Below are 21,982 nucleotides of genomic sequence, written 5' to 3'. Positions count from 1 at the left end.
TGTTAAATGGCTTTGATTTATGAATGCTCCAACTATTGCTTAGACACAGAGATATTCAACAAACCTAAGTAAGTATGATTACAGCCCTTTTTCTGTTGTTCATCTCATGCTCTATTTCACAGCATTACTTATTTCCAAAAGGTAAGTCTTGCCTACTGCCCTCACCTCCATATAACAAAGGCACAGTGATCAAAGCATAAAGAGTATTTGCAAACATCATTAAAGGCAAATTACTCCTTTAAAATTTGACTATAACAACTCACTTAAAACCCTAGTAATGTTTAGATTTATGACTTGATAAATGAGAGCAGTGTTATGAGTAATATATTCACTATTCTAATCCACTGAAACTTGATTCTTTGGCTCAATATAATCCCAGTGCTATCACATTTTCAGTCTGCTGGCAGGAAAAGAAAACCAAGCATTGGAAGGGTTTGTCAAATTAAAAAAAAAAGATGTTTGTATTTAGTTGTGCAAAAGTATTTTGTAGTGTCATTTCAAGACAAAATTCTTTTACAGAGCATTATCAAGTCCTTTAAGCCAACTCTAAGCAATAAGAAATCTAAAGTTAATTCAAGTGAGGGAACGAGGTAAGCACTGAACTACAACTACTTGTAGGGAAGAGGGAAGGTGGAAAATGAAGTATATTTTATTCTATACACAGAACATTAAGAAATAGCACAAAATCTCAATTTTTTAAAGTTGCAGCACCTCCTGTATTTCCTCTTTCATTAAAGATGCCTGTTCCATCCACGTACCTATTTGAGTTGTCCAAAAATACACTAACGAACAAAAAAAACCACCTTAATTAAACACCTGCTGTACTGTCACATGCTGTATTTCAAGCAGCCCGCTAGGCCTAGTGGGGTAGTGGGTTTGGATGCCTTTAGATGAGAGCAAACTTGAAAGACAAAAAAAATCTGTGTGCCCCTGAGTAGTCCATTCAGCTATGCTATTGGTTCTTACCAGATGACAAAATCCCTGTCACTCTACAGTTAACATAAAATCCCATGTATTTAACCATGAAGAACCTTATTATTTGTACACAATCACTGCAGGAACCAAAATTAAGTTTTAGGCTTCTACTGGGCCAGAGCCACATGGAAAGGTCAGCAGAGGTGGAGAATACAGCAAGATCACAACATGTACAGTAAGAAGTGGAAGTGATACTTGCCTGACTAACACACAACTCCAGTAACTGCTAGTTACTTTCATTAACACTGCAAATAAACATATCCTTGACATCAGATGGGAAGAAAGCTTTAGAAAAGTGGCCAAAGAAAAAGTGATCCTTTTTTAGCAAAGAAACCTTAGTGACAAAGAAACTGTTCATAAAAAATGCTAAACTGAAAGATGGGAAAATGCACTGACAGTAAGCTTAGTTTGAGGCTCTCTGAAATGACTTTTCAACATTGAAAACAAAACGTTGAAAGACAAGTAATAAAGTCTACAAGGCTGTCTTGTTCAAATCTGTCAGGATTGATGGCTGTAAGATTAGCTACTCTAAGTTAAAAAGCCCTGAGTAACTTCCTCTTTGACTTATGGCCAGATAGTCACAGAAATTAAGAATATAAAAGTATTCCTACAGTTGTGATCAAAATGGATAGATCTATGGAAACAGTACCATGCAAGACACTAAAGAAAAGATTACAGGCTGCCTTGGGGTAGAAAAGAGAAAAAAAAAAAAAAAAAAAAGTAATACTATACAAGTTGCAACTTCAGTTGAGATACAAGCATTGTAACATTTCCAACTGTCCCCTTCTATGATGATTTCTACTAGGAGGCAAAAAAAAATAAAAGGGGAAAAAAAAAAAAAAAGGATATTACATTAATGCCTTCTTTTGCACAACTTTACTGCCTTTTCCATTTTGCACACACGGTTGGAAAGACAGCTTCCATACACAAATCCTCACCCACACACACCCCTCTTACAAAGTTCTAAAATTTGGAGAAACCACTAGAACTCAAGGTCACATTTGCATTTGCTGACAAGATTCAAAAATAAATTTTCTAGAGTAAGTTGGAATTTTCCAGAAATTACGGTGTTTCTTATGACATTGCCCCTAGCTCTGCACAGCTGGAACTATCCAGATGCAACTGGTTTAATTAGAGAGTTAAAGCAGAGGAATGAATTGTCTGTTGGTGGTCTGTTTGACTGCAGGACTCAACAGATTTTGGTTGGTTTGTAGTTAAAAGCTTGCAACTTCCTTTAGGAAACTATGTGGCAAATCAGAGCCTGCAACCAAAAACACAAAGCTGTATCTCTGCCATTGCACAAAACTCCCAAAACAGCTAACCACTGTGGCAAAATAAATAAATAAATAAAGGCAAGCAGTAATTATTTGGACAGAAAGCTCAGAAAAAAAACCCAGCTGACTGTTCTTAAAGCAGGAAGACAACCCTATGAAAAGTCAAGTATTGTACAGAGTCTACACAGAATGCATGCAGGGATTTTTCTAATTCTTTTTTTGCCTCTTCTCACACAAGCAAAAAAACTAGAAAGTATTACCAACTAAAATTACATGGAAGAGCACCAAATAATTCTAGGGAGATCTTGGATAAGGTTTTGAGTTTTGTTTGGGTTTTTTTACTGCAAACCCTGCAGAAGCTTTTTATATGTGAATTAGCAAGCACTTGCACTACCAAAGACAATGTCTTAAACCAAAGCTGTAACTGCCAACACTGGAGCTGGAATTTGAAGTTTTGCTGAGGAAGAAACTGTATAAACAACTTAAAATAAGCAGATCCTTGGTAAGTAACACATCCTGAAGGATGTCCTGAGATCCATCTCCAGATTTACAAACATAAAATGAATTGCAAAGAAATGGGCCACTACAGTTTTTTTTAAAAGAGTACAATAGTACTTCATTCAATATTTTATATTTTGAGCTACAGTGTGTCAGTTTTAAAAAGGTAACATCTGAAGACTTTAAAACATGACACAGGACTGATTAGAGCCCTCAGAAAATGGTCATTAATTTTTTTTTAATACTTAAGGTTTATTTGTCCAATTTCTATTTTTGACAACTGTTTTTCATAAATCACGGTGATTAATCACCTTCTTAAGGTCCTATATGTGACTGAGTTTCCTTCATAATTACATTTATATAAATATTTAACAGATTGAGCTTTGTTAGAATTCCACTATATAAGAAGTATTTAGTGAAATAAAACTGGTTAAAACTGAGAAATCCTGCAGTTCATTCAATTCAGTTACTGGGAATGTTGTCATAAGCAAAATAATTCATTTAACATGAAGTGCAGAAATACACAGTTCGTCAGATGTAGGAGCTGGTCATCAGATGTGCAAAAACTATTTGCACCAATGCACTGTGTATTGACATGGCCATGAGGCACCTGCCTCCAATAAAGATTTCAATCCACATTTTTACTCTTCTGAATAACATCTCGATTGGCAGTTCAAATACCAAAACAAAGTGGGGTTTTAAAATAAAAATTAAAATAAAATCCTGTATATCGGATACTCCATACAATCAAACCTCTGAAGGAGCTACTTTCTAAAGCCAAAGTTGGACTCAGCCCATAAATTTTTAAGTGAAGCTTTGTGGTCAAATAGGATTTTCTAGAACTTTCAGGATTTTGCCCAAAAGCTAGTAAGTGTCCCATACATAATATTCCATGGATTATATTCAGAAACTTCAAGCAACTATCCAACCTTCTTGAGCAAATTTATACCTGACTGCAGCAAAACCAACTGAAGCTGAATGAAAACTACCTTCCCACACCTTACTTCACCTTGTTAATGCTACGATGACGAACAGACTTTTGAACCATTATCTGCTACCTCAAAGTCAATTCCTTTCCAGGCTGTGTTCAGCCACTGGAATACACTTTGCATGTCTAATTAAACTATATGTTTGTTGGTTCATTAACCAGTTGATATGAAAGTGAAATGGAAATTTCACCCTGTCTGGGCAAATGACCACAAGTAGAAGCTTCAGCAAGTGAGTTCAATTGTTTTTAACCACATTCACCTATGTAAAATAATTGAAGAACCAAGTCAGGTAAATACAAAAAAGCTTAAATGCTGTCATTTTCAACTGCTTTGCTGACAGGAGATCTTACAGATACTTCTCTGACTTATAACAGGAATTTTCTTCAAAATCTCTGTAAAGTTTAAGCTGCTCAGACACAAGCACAATTAGCCCTGCTACAGTCAGTTTAATACCATAGCTGTTAGCCAAGACTAAGGTTTCTTTGCAGCCATGAAAAAGAAATACAGGCTGAACACTTCAAAATTATTACTCACATGCAACTAGGGTTAGGAGCCACTTTTTAGTCTTCCTCTTTCAGGCTGATGCACAGTGACTATAGTGAGACTTAAATAATAACTTCTGTCCACTGAGAGGTGCTGTGCTGCTTTTTGGCTTTTTTTCTTTTTTAATTTTGTTCAAACCCTAATGTTTTGGCAAAGAGAAGTTAGTTGACATATGATTTTCCAAATCAAATTTCCAATCAGGTTCACTCTACTAAAAATAAAGATGTTAACTGGCATTATAACAAAAAATGTTATTTTCATTCCAAACGCATAAATAGAAAAATCTTATCACCATTGCAGCTAGTCCACAAATATGGCAGTTCACACATAATCTATAATTTTAGAATTTTTAGATTTTTTTAGGGTGGTCATTATGTGTTTATAACTGCAACTGCAGAGAGCAACAAAGAAAACTGGGGTTTCAAATTGTTTTTTTAAGATGACTGACAAAACTGTCATCCAATATGAACTGTACACAGAATAAGGCATATTCAGCACTAGAAGTATCCATTTTGTTTTTACAGACAGAAAGAGTCAGGGAGGAGATATATTTTGCAATTCTCAAGTTACTCTTGAAATACTGTACCTCACACACTTGAATGAATTCAAATTACATGCAAGATCACTCTCATTTATTAATTTCCATTGTGATCAGATGTGCTACATACACTTAAATACCTTACTAAAAAGTTCCATCTGGCCAATTCCATAGGGACATCATTGGACTATCTACAGCAATACCTGGTTTTACAGTCGATCTTTTCAGGAACATGCAGGATTTTCCTTCAGCTTTTTCCAGTCATAGAAAATAATTATCCATAACAAATATTTGACATCAACTTGCAATGTCATTTAATGAATATGCTCATACTACTTATTAGCATTCCATGTTCTAAAATACAGTTCCCTCTATAAAAACTGTGGCGGTTGCTACTAAAAAACTTTTTGTTCCCTGTATACCCAAACCAGCTGCACTTCAGGAGGATGATGATATCAAAATACTCAATAAAGGCTATAAACTATCTATTAATTAATATGCTATGAACTCCAACACAGTATCATGTAACTTCACTTAACTGCTTGTGCCTGACTGATTTTATGCTTTTTATTTCTGCAGCCACTAAGGCTACTAACATTTAAACTTCTTTAAGGTTCTTGAGAATCTGACACATTTCAGTATGAGTTCTTTGATGCACTATTAATTTAATATCTGACTGAAAAATCATTTAGCTTGTTTTTTTTCACAGAATCACAGAATTATTGAGGCTGGAAAAAACCTCTGAATCATCAACCTATGACCTAACACCACCCCATCAACTAGACCATGGCACTAAGTGCCACATCCAGTCTTCCCTTAAACACCTCCAGGGCTGGTGACTCCACCACTTCCCTGAGCATTCCATTCCCATGTCTGATCACCCCTTCCATGAGGAAGTGCTTCCTAATATCCAACCTAAACCTAAAGGTTTTTAAAATATTAAAAGATTATTAAATATTTTACACAAGTATCAAATTTGTGAAAATGTCCATATATGAGTGCATCTCAGTATTTGAATAGCTCTAGCAGTTTCTGAAAAGACTAAGGATACTGCAACTTTAAAAAATACACGGATTTTAATTTGTGACACACTTTTGGAGTCCATTGTCTGAGCGCTCTCACACTAAAACATTGATTCCAATCAAATAATAATTTACATTGTATATAGAATAAAAAGAATTATTACACAGGGGGAGGCTCATATTCAGCTGCTACCCACTGCCTCTTTATGTCTTTTTATGACACTAGGTCAGCACAACATTTCTCCCCTGTAAATTATCTGGTAGATATGCTGAAGGCAGTTAAGAAAAAAAAAAAGCTTTTCCCACAAAGCTTTTACAATGAGCTGTGTTAGCTTCCTTATATAAATACATCAATTTATATCACAAAATGTTTATCTGCAATGAAAACATTCAACAGAAGGTCAGATACACAGGAGGGACAGCAGCTGTTGTTTTAAACAATCAGTAACACTCATGTTAATCATCTCCCCGTGTGTAATAGTCTCAGAAGAATAAGAATGAAATCCAGCCCTGGGGTTTCTTACCTTAAATCTAAGCAACCACTTAATGCATAAATGGAGCAAATAAAAGAGGTAAGGAAAAAAAGCATTGAAAGGTTAGTTGGAACTTCAGGATATGAAGAGAAAGGAAAAAGAAAGAAAAAAGTTAAGCATTCAGCATTAACAAAATAATGTATCAGTAGATCATAGAAAGAGTGGTTAAAAGCAGAATGTGTCATGAACAAAAGATTCTCAAGCTGAAAATTTTAATATACATCGATCACAAAGCCTTTAGATTATCACCTTAAAATCAATTCTAAAATGCTTGTATACTGTGTACTCAAGTTCTTACAGTGTTCACAAAAAGTCAGCTTCTTTACAAATGGAACAAGAGATCTAGATGGATTAACTTTGCAGATTAATTTACTTAAGCTGTCAAAGAATAACCTTATCAATACCCTGAGCTCATTTAAACTGTTACATTAATCAGCATATTTACCACACTAGCTGAAACAGAAGTCTCTAGAATATTAAGCTAATACGTTCTACCCTAGAAAATTCTGTTAACTCTTAACATGAAGCCATGAGATCTCTCCTGAACAAAGATCAAATCATTGTCTTTTAAGAAGTACAGCACTCTGCACCACCTATCAGTATTTTCTAAACTATGTATGAAGAACGTAACAGTGAAATCTTATTTTAAAACCTAAGTGCTGGCTTTTTTACATTAAGTTCTACATCTTACTGGCACAGTAACATGTATCTTCTTTCCCCATAATATTTTTTTTTTTAATACTGGTCCTTCCATTTGAATATTCTTTGATCTGTTTTCAGTTCAGCTAATCTAAATGTAACGTATTTCTTCCACTTTTTCTAACACCAAACATTAAATATGCAGAATCTCAACAGTGGAGCAACCACAGCGACTACTACATTTCCTCTATTTAGATAATAAATAGACCTTAATGTATTAAGAAAGAAACACAATCTGGTTTACTAGAAAATCTCCTGTCTTTGAGTTTAAAGTTCCAGAAACCATTGGTCAAAATGGTCTCTGTTTCTTCACATCTGGAAAACCAGCCCCTCCTGTATTGACCAGACAGAGCAGCCAGTTACATCAGAGGGTCAATGAACTGAGACTTCTTGCTCAGCAGCACTGTCTGATAATTACGGTGCCTTAACCCATTCAAAGTGGTGCGTATCAAACGTTTTTGTTTTCTTTTCCTTCATACTCCTGACTAAAGAATTCTTTGGACGGAAAACAGACTGGAAGACTTTGTAACTCGGGAAACATCTGAAAAAACTGAACACAAGTCTCCTTCAGGCAAAAGATTATTTAGATTTTTGCAGCACTCTAGCTTCAAGAAGGGAAGATGAGGAGGGATTGCTGGCACTTAAATTCTCACGTATTAGGAAACCATATTGTAGAGCACGTTTTCTTGAATATGGCATCTCCTAATTTCTGAATGGAAAGAATAGGTGCTCATGTGCCTATACTACTCTCAACATGGCATACTGGATTTCTTGGCCAAAGGATGCTCCCTTTTTCTCCTTTATTATTCTCTGTCCAGTTTGCCACCTTCCTCAGTGTTTGCAATGATTGCTTGCTGCATTAGCTCTTCAGTTGTCCTGACAATGTATGATTCTGAGTCCAAGTACTAGAGCAGAAGCCCTATAGTAGAAAAAACAGAAGTCAAAGAACACAGACTGAGGCACCCTGATGCTAACTGGAACTTGAATGCTATTTATCCAATAATTCCTTCTGGATATCTATTTGAAGGGAATCTTCAAGCTCAAGAAATAAAGAGCTATAAATAGGCAAATGTAAAGCTCCTCCCCTTTTTTTTTTTTTTTCTCCTTATTCTCTAAACAGAAACCTAGTAAACGGTAGTTACTCAAGGAGAACAAAAACAATAGGTTCATAAGCACAACTTGCCACTTTCTTTCTGATGAACACAGGATTAATCTGATTGGAACAGATCTAGGGATCTTAACGTTAAGGATAGTAGGATGTTAAGTTCTCTGCTTATTGTTTCACAAGTACACAATACTTTTTCATTTTCTAGGTAAATACAGCACATTGAAAACAATTTCTTAGACGTTTCATGCATATCACAAACATAACTAACAGATGCAAATACACATTTGAGTCATCCATTTGATGAACTATGTTCTTTCAGAATAATGTAATTCATTGCATCACAGACAGTAGGAAGTAAGTGGGATACCAATTATAACAGTTTAATGGCAGTGCTAAATAAGGTTGTGCTGCAGAGCAATTAAAAACTATTCTTGAATGAGTTATAAAATAATTTCAGTAAAACAAAAGTGTTCATTAAAATAATAGCAACAGTAACCCTACAGGTTAATATGCTCCATTCGTATCCAGAAGGAGTTCTGCTGACCTGCATACATTTAGATTTTATAAGGATTAGCCATAGATTTTAGCACAAGACTAATAATAGTTTCCTGGTCAAAACTGTAGATTTCATGCTGGGATTTCGTGTTTGGTTCGGATTTTTTTGTTAGGTTTTGTTTGTGTTTTAAAAATCAAGATTAAAAAGTAACGCGTCTTTTTAGATCTATTTAGGGTTAAAAACTGTTGTTGATTCTTGTGGTAAGAAATGGGGAAAAAATACTTTCTGTTAACAAACAGGACATTGAGGAGACCTTAAGTAAAATTGCTTGGGAAAGATATTTAAATAGCACTGTTCAGAATTCAAATTTTAAGAGTTTAAACAACCTATTGTCATTTAAACAACTATCCAGATAGTTCCAGTTGAACAACATAGATAACCTAATGCAGTTACAAATCAAGCAAAAGAAATTCTGGTGCACTTTGACTGGAAGAAGCATCTTACCTTACTGCTACTTAGCAGGTTTGCATATTTGTTAGCTTGTAATGTAAAAATGACACTCCTTTGTGTTATTTACCTTTCTTCTCCTGGAACTTAAACATTGTCAGTGGTCTCATCTCTGTATTTGTTCTCCTGGTAGCATAAGTTAACAATGAGCTCACACCTCCTGAGACTGTGTTTACATTCAAGACATGCTTTTAAAAAATGTATATCTAATCTCATACATGACACCTGCTGTTGTGTACACTGATACAACAGTTGTATAACAAGAGCCCCCACTTGTGCCTCAGTCTGATCTTTGCCCTGAAATTCCTCATTTTTTCTTAGTCTTAAAAGAGAGACCCAGATGGCTTTGAACTTGGCACCAATATTCCCATTCTGAAACCCCATATGGCACCAAAGTTGTTGAGAGCTAATTTTAACAACACACAAGATATAACTGTCTCTGACAGAAAAAAGAAAAGGGAGCACATAATACTTCTTATGCAAACCCTTTCTTTGGGTGAGCTTCCAAGTAAGCCAGTGACAATTACAGCTGGATCATACTTTGTGGTACTAATTCAGGCAGAAAAGTGACAGTTGTAAGCCTTTCGGTCCCCAGGTATAATCCAGGCAACTGATGCAAACAGCAGCATCACACAGGTACTGAGAAGCATTTTGAAAGGTGAGATCCATAGTCCTGCATATCCTCAGAAATAAGATTCAGTGGGTTTGCAAAGTTTAGAAACACTATGACAAGGGAATGGGAAGGAGCAACTGCAAATTGGACTCCTCTCATGTTTATAAATACTCTCGCCAGGCAAGGAGAAACTGGTATAATACCATGAAAAGCAATGGGTTATTTTGAAAATATACAAAGACAATGTATTTGCAGTTTGGCTGTTTTAACAATATCACCTACCTTCACTCCATGTCCAATATCATCTAGAATTGTATAATCAATAGGTTTCCTGATGTAGCGAACTGGTCGCTCCAAGTTAGCTGGTGCAATGATTTTGTGAGTTCTTGAGGTGTTTTTGTTTGTAGTCAAGATACCAATTTCTCTTCTAGCAACTTTCTCTTTGTGAATGTCCACCGTCTACAAAAGACGCAGTGTATTTACTAACAGTGGTATGCATTTGAATACAGAGTCAGTATTAAAAAGAAAAAAAAAAAAACAACTAATCATTTCTAACGTTTCTAAGATCTCTGCATACTGTGCTAAACATAACACTGCACATACTTGATTATATAATCTTTGTTTAATTTACTGTTGAACTTGCCACTTTTAAACCCACAGTAATAGCCACTGGTTCTTTCAGTTTTCTATTATCCTCATTCTTTTCAGTTCAGCAAAATTCCTTCTCCTTTACATTCTTAGTAGTTCCCGTTAGTTTACTGATATTGTTTTATACAATTCTTTCAATTATCCTTTATAATTTTACAATTGCTGTCTAACCTCATCTTTTAAATATTCTCCAACTAGGTTAAGTGTAAGGATAGGTCCCCAAACCTTAACTTTTACAACCTGAAAAACAAATCATAAGCAGGTTTTCTTATGCTGTGTAACAGCTTGCTAAACTAGGACTGGACATCATATGATAGAATAAAATTTCACTCAACAAGACAACTTGACAAGTATTTCAGTCATTACAAAATCACCCATCACAAAGCAGTTATTAGATTTTAGAAGGTGCTCAGTACTAATTTATCCACAATGACGCCAGTGATTAAGCCCAGTGCCCTCACTTAGAATGCCTAAGGCCAACATTGAAAATCCCTTCCTGCAGATATTATAATGAGTAGAATTTTACAGCAGAATCTCTGCTGTAAGAAAAAGCCCTGCTGAAAACTAATTGCCTTAAAACATGTACTTGAATTTTGTTTGGTAACAAGGCTAGGAACAAGTTACCAAATCTGTCTACTTATCTTTTTCATAAAAGTATCTTAAATCATGGTGCACAGAGTTGCTTGCATCGTTTAAAACAAAAATAATTCCTTGCTCACAAACCAGGTTTCCTTAGGAAATCTGCCAGAATTGTGAACAAATGTTAAAGGGTTAAATGGGTTAATGTTAAAATGTTAAAAGGTTAAAAAAAAAGTAAGAAAACAGCCAGAATCACCACTATTAGGATTCCTAAACATGCACAGGATTTCCTGTTACCACTTCAGTGATTATGAATGATACCAGAAAGACTTTTCATAGTTAGGAGACAGGCTCTGTAGTAACTAAGGAACAGGCACAATGAAAACTCATTTTCATAACACATATTTTAAAAGTTCTATTTTTCTGCGGGCAGGGATTGGGGCAGTGGTGTTGGTTACACTGTTTGACCCTTTTTTTTTTGTGCAAAATGGATGCTGTATTACTTTGTGCAATCATGACAATCTTTAAAACTACAAAAAAATGTTTAAAAAACCAAACAACAAAAGCCACACTTCCAGTAAATTGTTTCTCCACGTTCTTTTCAGAGAAGAATTTCCACAAACCACGGGCATTATATAGAAGTTTGAATTACTATCTATCAAGATTACCTAGTATTTCCAAGATTTTCAAGATCTTGCAACTTCACAGAAATTAAGCACTTAATTTAGTCATATACATTTCTGCCATCTCTAGTACCATCAGTCTAGAACCGTTTCTACTAAAGTTACATCACTATTTCTTAAAGCAAAACTACAGAAAAACAGACTATTCAAGGTCAAAATATGTTGGCAACCCCTCTCTTTGGAAAGCTCGAGTTCATTGAGCAATGATTTGAAATTTAATAGGTGTAGTTAAACTATCTGGGACACATCCTCCATCACCCTCACAAAAACCCATCCAGATCTGGCTAATACATAAACTCTGCAGAAATTCATATTTCATACAAGCTTAACAGAAACATACAATTCTATGCCTATTTAAGAACTAAAACACTCTCCAACACATTTTGCCAAAGTTCTTCCTGAAGCTCCCTGTGATGCTGAGGTCTATATACCACCTCCTGATACAATAATGCAGACCAGACCTTCACAGCTCTTGCAATATTATAGCGTGAGCACCAGTGCAAAAAGAGCACATAAACATGTTCCAGGTCAGAATACCAAAAGTGTATAATTACACATCAAGGTAAGATTCAGTATTTTATCTTCCATCCCAGGTTTTTATCCCGTCTCTGCAACAGACCTTTGCTTTTGCAGCTCAGTGGTAGGAGAAGTCCTGGAACAAGTAGCAGTCATACCAAAGAGATCACCTACCGAACCATCATCTCATCTGTTGAGGAGTCAGAAACCATGTACTATCTTGATAAGCTAATGGTATGTGACTGCAAATTGGATACAGTGTCATGTTTAATACCACTGAAGAATTCAATCTCTACTATTATCTCAGACTTCACCGGTGATATAGAAATGTCACTGGAAAACTGCAGAAATATTACACTGATTCTTACATGTTCTGTCTCACAGGCCTCTGATACCATTTGCTATAATGTTAAACAACATCAGCTGCAAGAGCAGCTGAACCTCACATGCTATATGATGTTTCAAATGTACTGAAACATGAAAATCTTATGGGTCTGAATCTGGTAACTAGAAAGTACTTTATGCCTTGAACACTACACAATCAGAGCCTTGATTTTGATCTACAAAAAGAAAATAATTAGTGCAGTGATGGCAAGATTATTTCTTCCCTTCTCTGCATTTCAAGCTCTCAATCTCTGCTACTTTAAAGATGTGTTATTTCTTATGAAATTATCTATAAATACAATGTGAGTACAGATATTTAATGCACATATTAATGTAGTTACGGTATTTGGCACTGTTGAATGAATGAAAAGCATGGTCTTTTAATTATTCATAGGAGTCATGAGTACAACCGATTTCCTTAAGGACTAGGGTGATCAGTGAGGCGTAACTACAGTAACAAACAATAAAATGCATAAAACCTAATTAAAAACTGATGTTCTTTTATCTTGAATAGCTATGGAATGACTAAGAGTATAAAAACTGCACCTAATTCTGGTACACACTCCTAAAATTGTATTGAAAAGCATTTTGCTGGATGTTTTTTTAAAAACATCGTTTTCTTTCTTATTAGACTACCAGAGTCATAAGGTCTTAACAGGTCTATAAAACAGCAGAAAGGAACATTGAGGTATTTTATTGGTAGAGAAAGGAACAACGATTAACCTGCTGCTAAACAAAATTAAAACATTTATCCTAAACACACAGGCAATCATTGCCTTCAGTACTAGCATAAATCCCGTAAGTGAGACAGAAGAATTCTAGCATAATGTTTATTCATCAGTTTATACACTTCTGTTGAGAAGTTTTTGGGGTTAGAGCTGGCCTAATAAAACACCTGGCTTGGGAAGTCTGCCAGGAAAAGCAGAAGGGACACACCGTGCCCTGTTATAACTTAAAACACTGTTTTCTAACAAGAAATTTCAGACTCCTGACAGCATTATTACACTCTTTTTTTTTAACACTCCATCTTTGGAGAACATGTGGAATTCCAATTCCACATGTGAAATGCAAAATTCAGTATTAAAAGCAAGATTACACATCCAGATATCATCATTTGCATTAGTGTTTTCTAAACGTAAATACCAATATCTACTGACCAAAGCACTAATGCAGTAATGCACTGTGAGTAGGTGGTAATTATCTGTTTTCTGTTTTACATTACTGACAATTTCAAGTCAGACTGACTGAAATAATAATGTGGCACACCAATGAGGCTTTTTAAGCACTATTAAAAACAGTCCACTAAACTTTACACCCAACAGAAAAAAAATTAAGTCTTCTGCATGTTTGTTCCACAAGTATAACAAAATTACACAGAAACTGTGACAAAGTAATTTTTAAAAGAAAAATTACCACTGAATTAAGACAGATTATGATCTCACGGGATGAAGCCATTTTAGAACATGCTGAATTCAGCTTAATAAAGTTCCTTGGATCAACACACTTCGTGTACTGTCTGCTGCTCTTATGTAATTTCTTCCATGAAGATTTGGGGAATATCTGATATATGAACAATGCATGTTCAAAAAAAACCAAACCAAAACAATGAAACCCCTCAATTTTCTATTTTACAACAATATTTTAAAAAAAACACAAAAAAAAAAATCCAAGAGCAAAAAAAACCCCACAGCCCAAAACCAACCAAACCAAAAAATCCAACAGAAAACTTTTTATGGTTGTTTAAGTACTGCGTATGGATTTTTGCAGATACATCCTCATTAACTGTTGGTAATTTAGTGCTCCATTTTAAGTAACTAGCCATTTTGTATAAATGCCGAAGACAATCTAACCTAGCATCTCAACGTGCATAAATCTCAGCTTCTCAGAAGGAAAAAAATTTAAAATGCTATGGCCCTTCCCTCGAAAGCTACATTACAGAAACTATGTGAAATGTGAAAATGAACATTCCACATCTAGAAAAAGGAAAAATACCATGAACTCTGAATGTTTTTATTTCTATACTGTCTTTTGTGTCAGGCTGTCAAACAGTTGAAATACCTGTCAGATGGCACTAGCTTTTCAAGAAGCATGCACACACATACACACACACACATATAGAGAGAGAGACACAGAGGTGTATGAGGCACTTACACACATTCACAGCATATATATATACAACACACACATATGTGCTCAAGCACAGAGTAATTTGTGACATTCAGAGGGAAAAAATAATTTATTTGTCCATGGATTAACAAGAAGCATGTAGCAGAAGAAATCAAACTTCTCAGCTTATTCTTGAGGATGCAGTTGCATAAAATAACTGAGGCAATCTATTAACACACTACCACCAGAAAGGACAATTCTCCCCACCTCTTCTTTGCTGCGATCTGGAATTGCTCTGACCCCTCAGTGAGACAATTCAGTCCATTAAGTTAGCACAAAATTATTCATTTATTTTTCTGGTTCAAATCTGTACTAGCCTAGCAACCCTTTCAGCATAAGCAAGTTAACAGATCAGTTCAATCTGCTTACTTCCTACCTTACACAGCTCCTACTTTCAAATACCTTTCTAAATACCACAATATTCCTTATTTTAATTTATGACACTACCACATTCAGCCAAAATGTATTGGTCAAATAAGACACAAACTCTCCAATAACAGAAAACCAGAAACTTCTATATCATTGCTCCTAATCTGTCCTTTAATCCAACATTGGCATGTAAACCTCCAATAAATCTATCATCCTTCTTCAGCCCATTCTGGAAGTCAAAATTCTCTCATCAGTGTGGTGATGGGACTTGGGCTCCTGACAATACTGGTGTAGTTTATTGCTGCTCAGAAAAAACACTAACAATGGCAGGAGTTCTGCAGCCATACGCAAACTGGAAACATTAATTTTTCCTTCTATTAATGTAATGGCAAAGTAAATTTTATTAAGAAAAGCCAGGAGCAAACTATTTTTGTTATCTATGCTCTTGTTATTAGATGTCAGTATTACAGCAACAGGAATAGCAAAAAGATTGTAAGTATTCTTTTCCACTATCCACTTCATATTTATTTCTTTTAATTTCAACTGACTGCAGCCAGTAATACCAAATACAGTAAGTCACCAAATAGGAGGAGGAAAGCTTAATCTGTCCCTTAATATCAAATTCTGATTTTTCCTTTAGCAATTTTTCTGTGCTTTTTACTTATGCACTTACCCTTCAAACAATAAACTGGCCAAGAACAGATTTAATCTCTTATGCTATGTAAAATGCTCACAATAACACAGATACACAATCATGTAATGTGACCTGCTAATACGATAAGAAATGCATCCTTCTCTTTTAAATGTCACTATTTTTCTCATTCACAAAATGACAGGTTTATTTGCTGTGTCATTTCAAGAACAAAATCAGGAAAAAAGGCTCACTTGTGATATATGGTTAATTGAAGATTCCATTCGTCGAAGTTGAGATGCCTGGATATCCAGCATTTGGAGAACATTGTTGGCCAAAGTGTTGATCAGATAGGCTACGCTTGCTAATGACTGCGTTGTGTAGGCTTTGGTTTCTTCCAAGGCTCGCTGCTTATCTGCTGACTAAAAGAAGAAAGAAAAGGTTTTTTTAGTAAAGTGTCTCACACAGATTCTTAGAATTAACAACCTTTTACCTATCCTAATGGTAACTTGGCTGTCCTGTTACCATTCCTTCTTTTTGCAAGCCATACTGGTTCCCCAACAGAGCATGCTTGTAAAGACTGCCTTATATCCAGCTATAAAGACTTTAAATAAATGCTATCCCTAGACCCCATTTAAGAACTCATGACTTTTAGCCAGCTGGATAGCACTTATTTTATATAAAAGAGCTCCAAACTCAGTTTAAGAACTCCCAAATTATGGAATACAGAACTGCCTCTACTCTCACATTGTTGGCTTATAAATGCACTCCTTCTTTCCCTCTCTATACTTATAACCTCAGCTCAGTCTGCAAGTACCACTACAGCAGACATACATAACACCAGACACTTTCACAGCTATTCAAACAATTTCTGAATGGCAGTAATAAAAATGACCAGAAGCTTGTCATTTTTTGCTCTGCAGCTGCTGAGGAAGTCTATTTATAGAAGCAGAAACTGCTGATCTACATTAGCACACTGTACATCCAGAATAGCTGAGTAGAAACTGACAAACAGTATTTATTCATTAAAACAGAAAGTGTTTGAGAACAAAAGGGAAACAATCTATCATTTTGGAAACTGTAAGCCTCTGCTATGGTTTTACTGCTTAAAGAAACACAAGTATGAATACATGTTCAGAGCTAGTCTTTCCACTGAGGTAATCTAATAGCTAAATTCAAATCACCTCTATTCATACCAGTTCAAACTAATAAGGAACTGGTTTCTCAACGTTCAAACAACATCTCATAAACCAACAATCTTACAAACACATTTGGAATTGTTATTATTTTAAAAACCCAAACATCTACCTGGACTTATACAAAGCATGTGACACTGTCCAGCACAACTTCCTTGTCTTTAAATTGAAGAGGCATGGACAAGTCAGTGGATGAGGAACTGGCTGGATGGTTACACTCAAAGGGTTGCAGTTAACAGCTGAATGTCCAAGTGGGGATCAGCATTCCTCATGGGTCAGAATTGGGACTGGCTCTGTTTAACATCTTTGTCAGTGCCACGAACAGTGTAATAGAATGCACCCTCAGCAAAGCTGCTGATGACACTGAGCTCTGTGGCATGGTTGACATGCTACAGTGAAGGGATACCATGGGTCAGGGTAATCCCAAACACAAATATAGGCTGGGGGGAGAATGGATTGAGAACAGCTCTCAGCAGAGGACTTGAGGGTGTTGGTTGATTGAAAATGCAACATTAGCCAGCAACGTGGACTTGCAGCCCAGAAAGCCAACCATGTCCTGGGCTGCATCAAAAGAAGCACAACCAGTAGGTCAAGGGAGATGATTCTCCTCCTCTACTCCACTCTCATGAAACCCCACATGGAGTACTGTGTCCAATTCTGGGGTCCCCAACATAAGAAGGACATGGAGAAGACAAGGCTCTGAGGAGACCTTATCAGCAACCTTCCAGTACCTGAAGGCACCTACAGAAATGCTGGGGAGGGACTTCTTACAAGGGCATGTAGTGACAGGACAAGGGTAACGGATTAAAACTTGAAGAGCGGAGATTTACATTAAATGTTAGGAAGAAATTCTTTACTGTGAGGCTGGTGAGACACTGGAACACACTGCCCAGGGAAGTAGTAGATGCCCCCAACCTGGAAGTGTACAAGGCCAAGCTGGATGGAGCTTTGAGCAACCTGATCTACTGGAAGACATCCCTGTGCATGGCAGGGGTTTGGAACTAGATGATCTTTAAAGTCCCCTCCAACCCAAACCATTTTATGATTCTGTTATATTAATCAGAGACCCTGAAGCCTTCAGGGTCCCAGAAACATTGCAGTCAGCATGATCAGGAACTGGAAGCAAGTACGTTTTCAGTGCCCTGACCTAAATTAAATGCCAATAAATAGACCATTTAATATCTCTCCAAGTATCTTTAGTCTAGCACTCATACACATAAAATTCTGCATGCCTATGAAAAAAAAAAATTAGTATCATAACATCCACACACAGACCATTTTTTGGGAAGCGATGCTTCCAACTGTTAGATCAGCTTGTCTGTATTTTTTTTTAATGGATATTATATTTAAGAAATCAGAGTCATTGTTTGACAAGTAAGTCTTCTACAATACAGGCAACCTCAGGCTCTAGCTTCATCAGAGGTACCTGTTGAAGAGGGGTCCCCAACACAAACTGAACACTCCCTTTGCTGCAGTGAATTATACCAGGAGGCAAGTTCCAAATTAAAAGTATCTGATCCATAAACCAAATTATAAGCTTTCCCTCATCCACACCACTGCACAGCCACAGAAACAGAATGAAGCACACCATCAAAAATAAAAAGGGAAGAACTCTCCAGGGTTACTCTGCTTGCTAGAGAAAAAGAAAAAGCACTGGAAAGCAGAGATCACTGCAGTTTTGCCAGCCCTCCACTACCGATATATTGTTGTTGGTTGTGTTTTTTTTGTTCACAAGACCTATGTGCAATACCTCATTTGTTTCTCTTAATATTTGTCCATTAACTGTGTTAAAAATTATGCTGCATTTCCATGTCAAACTTCCAGCTTTGACTTTTCAAACAATGTTAAGAAGATGTTTGAGCATCACAGCTGGATCATCTTCACAGCCTTAAAAAATATAAAAGGTTTGGATCATTGACACCTTCTGTGCCTACATTAACAAATTCACATGGAGCTTCTTAGCATCTATTCTGCTTATCATTTTTCTTCACACAGTGCACACATCAGGTGATCCACAATGAGTCACTAAGCAGCATCCTTTTCTCATGCTCAAAGAAATAAGTGAGGGCCCCATTTTAATTCAACACAGAGGCTCCTTTGATGCTCCTGCCAGCCACACATGGGATGAGGATGGTGTCACCTACTATTGGGAAAGGCTGTGTCTGATACAGCAGGAAATGGTCCCCCATGCACCTAGACACAGTGGCAGCCATTGGTCTGCCCAGCTCTCCACTGGAAGATGTTTTCCATTTGTAGGAAGCACTCACTACTGAAACAGTTGTTTCGCCTCCTCCAGAAAACAAAACAAAACTGTAGACTAGATGGAAACACTTCACAGGAGGGATGCAGTTTGAGAGCTACAACACAGACTACAGTGACTACTCTATACAAAGTTGGGGCACCTTCAGGTAACAAGAGAAGATCCAAGTCTTTCAAGTCAGCTACAAATGCAGAGACTTCAAATTCAGTCAGACAAGGCATCTATAACACAGTGCAATAGTATGTGCTTGCTTTCTGACACTGGAGAATTATTAAGTTGCCACTTCCACATGCCAGTCATTACAAAGATGGACACTAAGTCTAACACAGCTTAGGAATGGTAATACAAATGTTCACTTGAAAATATTTATCTTACCAATACAAAAACAACTTACAAAGAAGAAAAAAATTATATTGAATGGAGAGTGAGGGGAATATGAGAGAACAAAACATGCAGAAAGGTTGGCAAAATGCCAAAATAATTTGGTTATATGAACAATAAAAGGAAATCTTTCATGCTTATGGAGCACAAAAAGCAGAGCTAGAAAAGAACCAAGAATTGAATGCATTCTCCCACACCAAAGTGGGATCGGCCAGAACAGACTGATAAAGTCTGTTATGCCACTGTTAAGTTAAACAATTTTGTACAAAAGGCAGGTACTAATTAAGAAAGAAATTCTACAAGAAACAAATAATGGAGGCAACAGGAGCACTAGAGTAATATTTGCAAAATATCAGCCCAACTAGATGAAAGAAGAAATGCTACCAAATGCTACAAATGCTACCAATGCTACCAAATTCAAAGAAAACAAAAGATTTCAAAGAAAATAACACATTAAAAAAAGAAAAATATAGCTCTTATTAATTGGAAAGAGCTAATTGAGAAAGGTCTGGAAGTGGTGTAGGGGAGGAAGTGCTAGAAGCTTCTGGCAGGTGAGCTGGTTACTGGAGGTAAGTTTCTTTCCCATTCTAGTTCTAAAAGCATATTATTATTATTTACCTTTTTTTAATTTAATATTTTAGCCGTCATCAACTTGGAAGTTCAACGCTTTCATCTGGGCTAACAAAACTTAGACAAAAAATTGTCTTAGATGAGGCAAAGTCTGGACCTATGAATTGATAAAGAAATTGTGTTTCTTATTACAGAAGATTAACACAAGTTGCTGCCTTTAATATCAATATGACAAAAAAAAATAATTAAAAATTATTCCAAGATTAATACTTAGTGTTGAAATGAGAAGGGAAAAAAAAAAAAGCTTTTCAGTACTAAGCCTACTATCGCTCACAACTAGTCTAAACTTAAACATCTCTTAGAGAGTTCTCAATGGAGAAATCTCAATTCATACTCAAATCAACTCTGCAGCGTACAACACATTTACACAGTAATATTTAGGTGTCAAAGTAGAAGCTGAGGTAAAAGAGTTTGACCTGGGACAAACTACACTGAAAGGTGTGTCCAGAATCTAATAACTTCCCTAACATATACAGCATCTCTTGTTATTTTTCAAAACAGTACTGTTTAGTGAAACAAAACTCGTACTTAATATTTGTGAATAAAAAGTAACAGTGAAATTTTAAGGAGGAGACACATTAGTTTCATGTAATCAATATATCAGTTGTTTTTGTTTGACTACTGTTACTACAAACCTAAGACCAGGAAGCAAAACCTCCAGTTTCTGCTGAGGTTCCATCAGCTTCAAGCCAACTCCAGAACAAAAGCTGCATGCCACAAAGTTCAATAAGCTTGCATTATTCAGTATGAAATGTGCCCAACTGCAATATTGACAAAGCACACTTCAGTTTTCCTGTAAAAAAAATAAGACTGAGCTCTTATATCATCCTTTCCCTTGTAATTGTTGTTGAATTCCTTGAAGTTACTGAAAGCCTCATACATAATTAAATATTTTACACATATTTGTTCAACTGCACAGATGGCATTTGCTTCGCCCATTCAAGTACTTTCTAAGGTTCTTCCGAAAGTGAGAAAAAATTATTCAGAAGAAAACTGAGCATCATTAATCCAATAATTATGCCAAAATCATGCCAAAAAGTTACATAACTGCCAGTGAAAAATACAATAGCTTTCTGTTTTAACAAACTACCTCATTAAATACTTACTTGCTAAAGAATACCCATTATTACTACCTGACTACCAGAACCCTTGAGCTCCTGAAAAAATATATGTCATAGAACTACCAAACAAAATTTCAAAATTTTCCTTTCAGACGGCCAGGAGGATCGATGTACTATATTAGGTCACTGAACATGGGGAAATCCAGTCTACCCTGTCTTTAGGGGTGCCAGAGCTCCAAAGTACTTGGAGTTGAGGACAGATATCTTTTTTTCTCTGTCAACTGTAATACTATAATCTCTAAATTATTCATCTCCACATGTAAACATCTTTCTCTACATAATTGCTCACTTGTGTCATCATTGCTGTTATTATATTAGGAAGAGGGAGAGCTAGCTTGATCACTTTATTATCCTATGTATCTATTTTAAAATTAAGGAGAGTTGGCAGCCACCTTGCCTGTTTACATGTGCTCTACACATTAATTACATGAATTACATGAAACTACATGAATTAATCAAATGTCAACAAAGAGAAGCAGACAAAATTTCAGATAGGAATGTCAGACATGCATGGGAAAACCAACCTCCTCACAAACCCCTCCACAAAACCACTAATAAGTTCCCTATTATTCTTTATTCAAAAGAATACACAAGCAGCAAGATACAGTGAGACCGTGCAACAG

The 21,982-nt window shown here is 36.0% G+C and overlaps 1 protein-coding gene across 1 annotated transcript in view; it reads right to left on the bottom strand.

Annotated features, from left to right (window-relative positions):
- Positions 1-16,187, bottom strand: part of ABI2 (abl-interactor 2) — a 30,248-nt gene extending 14,061 nt beyond the window's left edge. Inside the window, exons 1-2 of the mRNA XM_009996198.1 lie at positions 16,026-16,187; positions 10,078-10,254 (exon numbers count right to left, since the gene is read on the bottom strand). Coding sequence (XP_009994500.1) covers positions 10,078-10,254; positions 16,026-16,088 — 240 coding nt within the window. The 5' untranslated portion in view covers positions 16,089-16,187. The remainder of the gene's footprint in view (positions 1-10,077; positions 10,255-16,025) is intronic.
- Between the last annotated feature and the right edge of the window lie 5,795 nt (positions 16,188-21,982).

The sequence above is a fragment of the Chaetura pelagica genome, unplaced genomic scaffold, assembly GCF_000747805.2.
Source record: "Chaetura pelagica isolate M959 unplaced genomic scaffold, ChaPel_1.0 scaffold3, whole genome shotgun sequence".
Taxonomy (NCBI): Eukaryota; Metazoa; Chordata; class Aves; order Apodiformes; family Apodidae; genus Chaetura; species Chaetura pelagica.
This window is presented reverse-complemented; position numbering and strand designations above follow the sequence as displayed.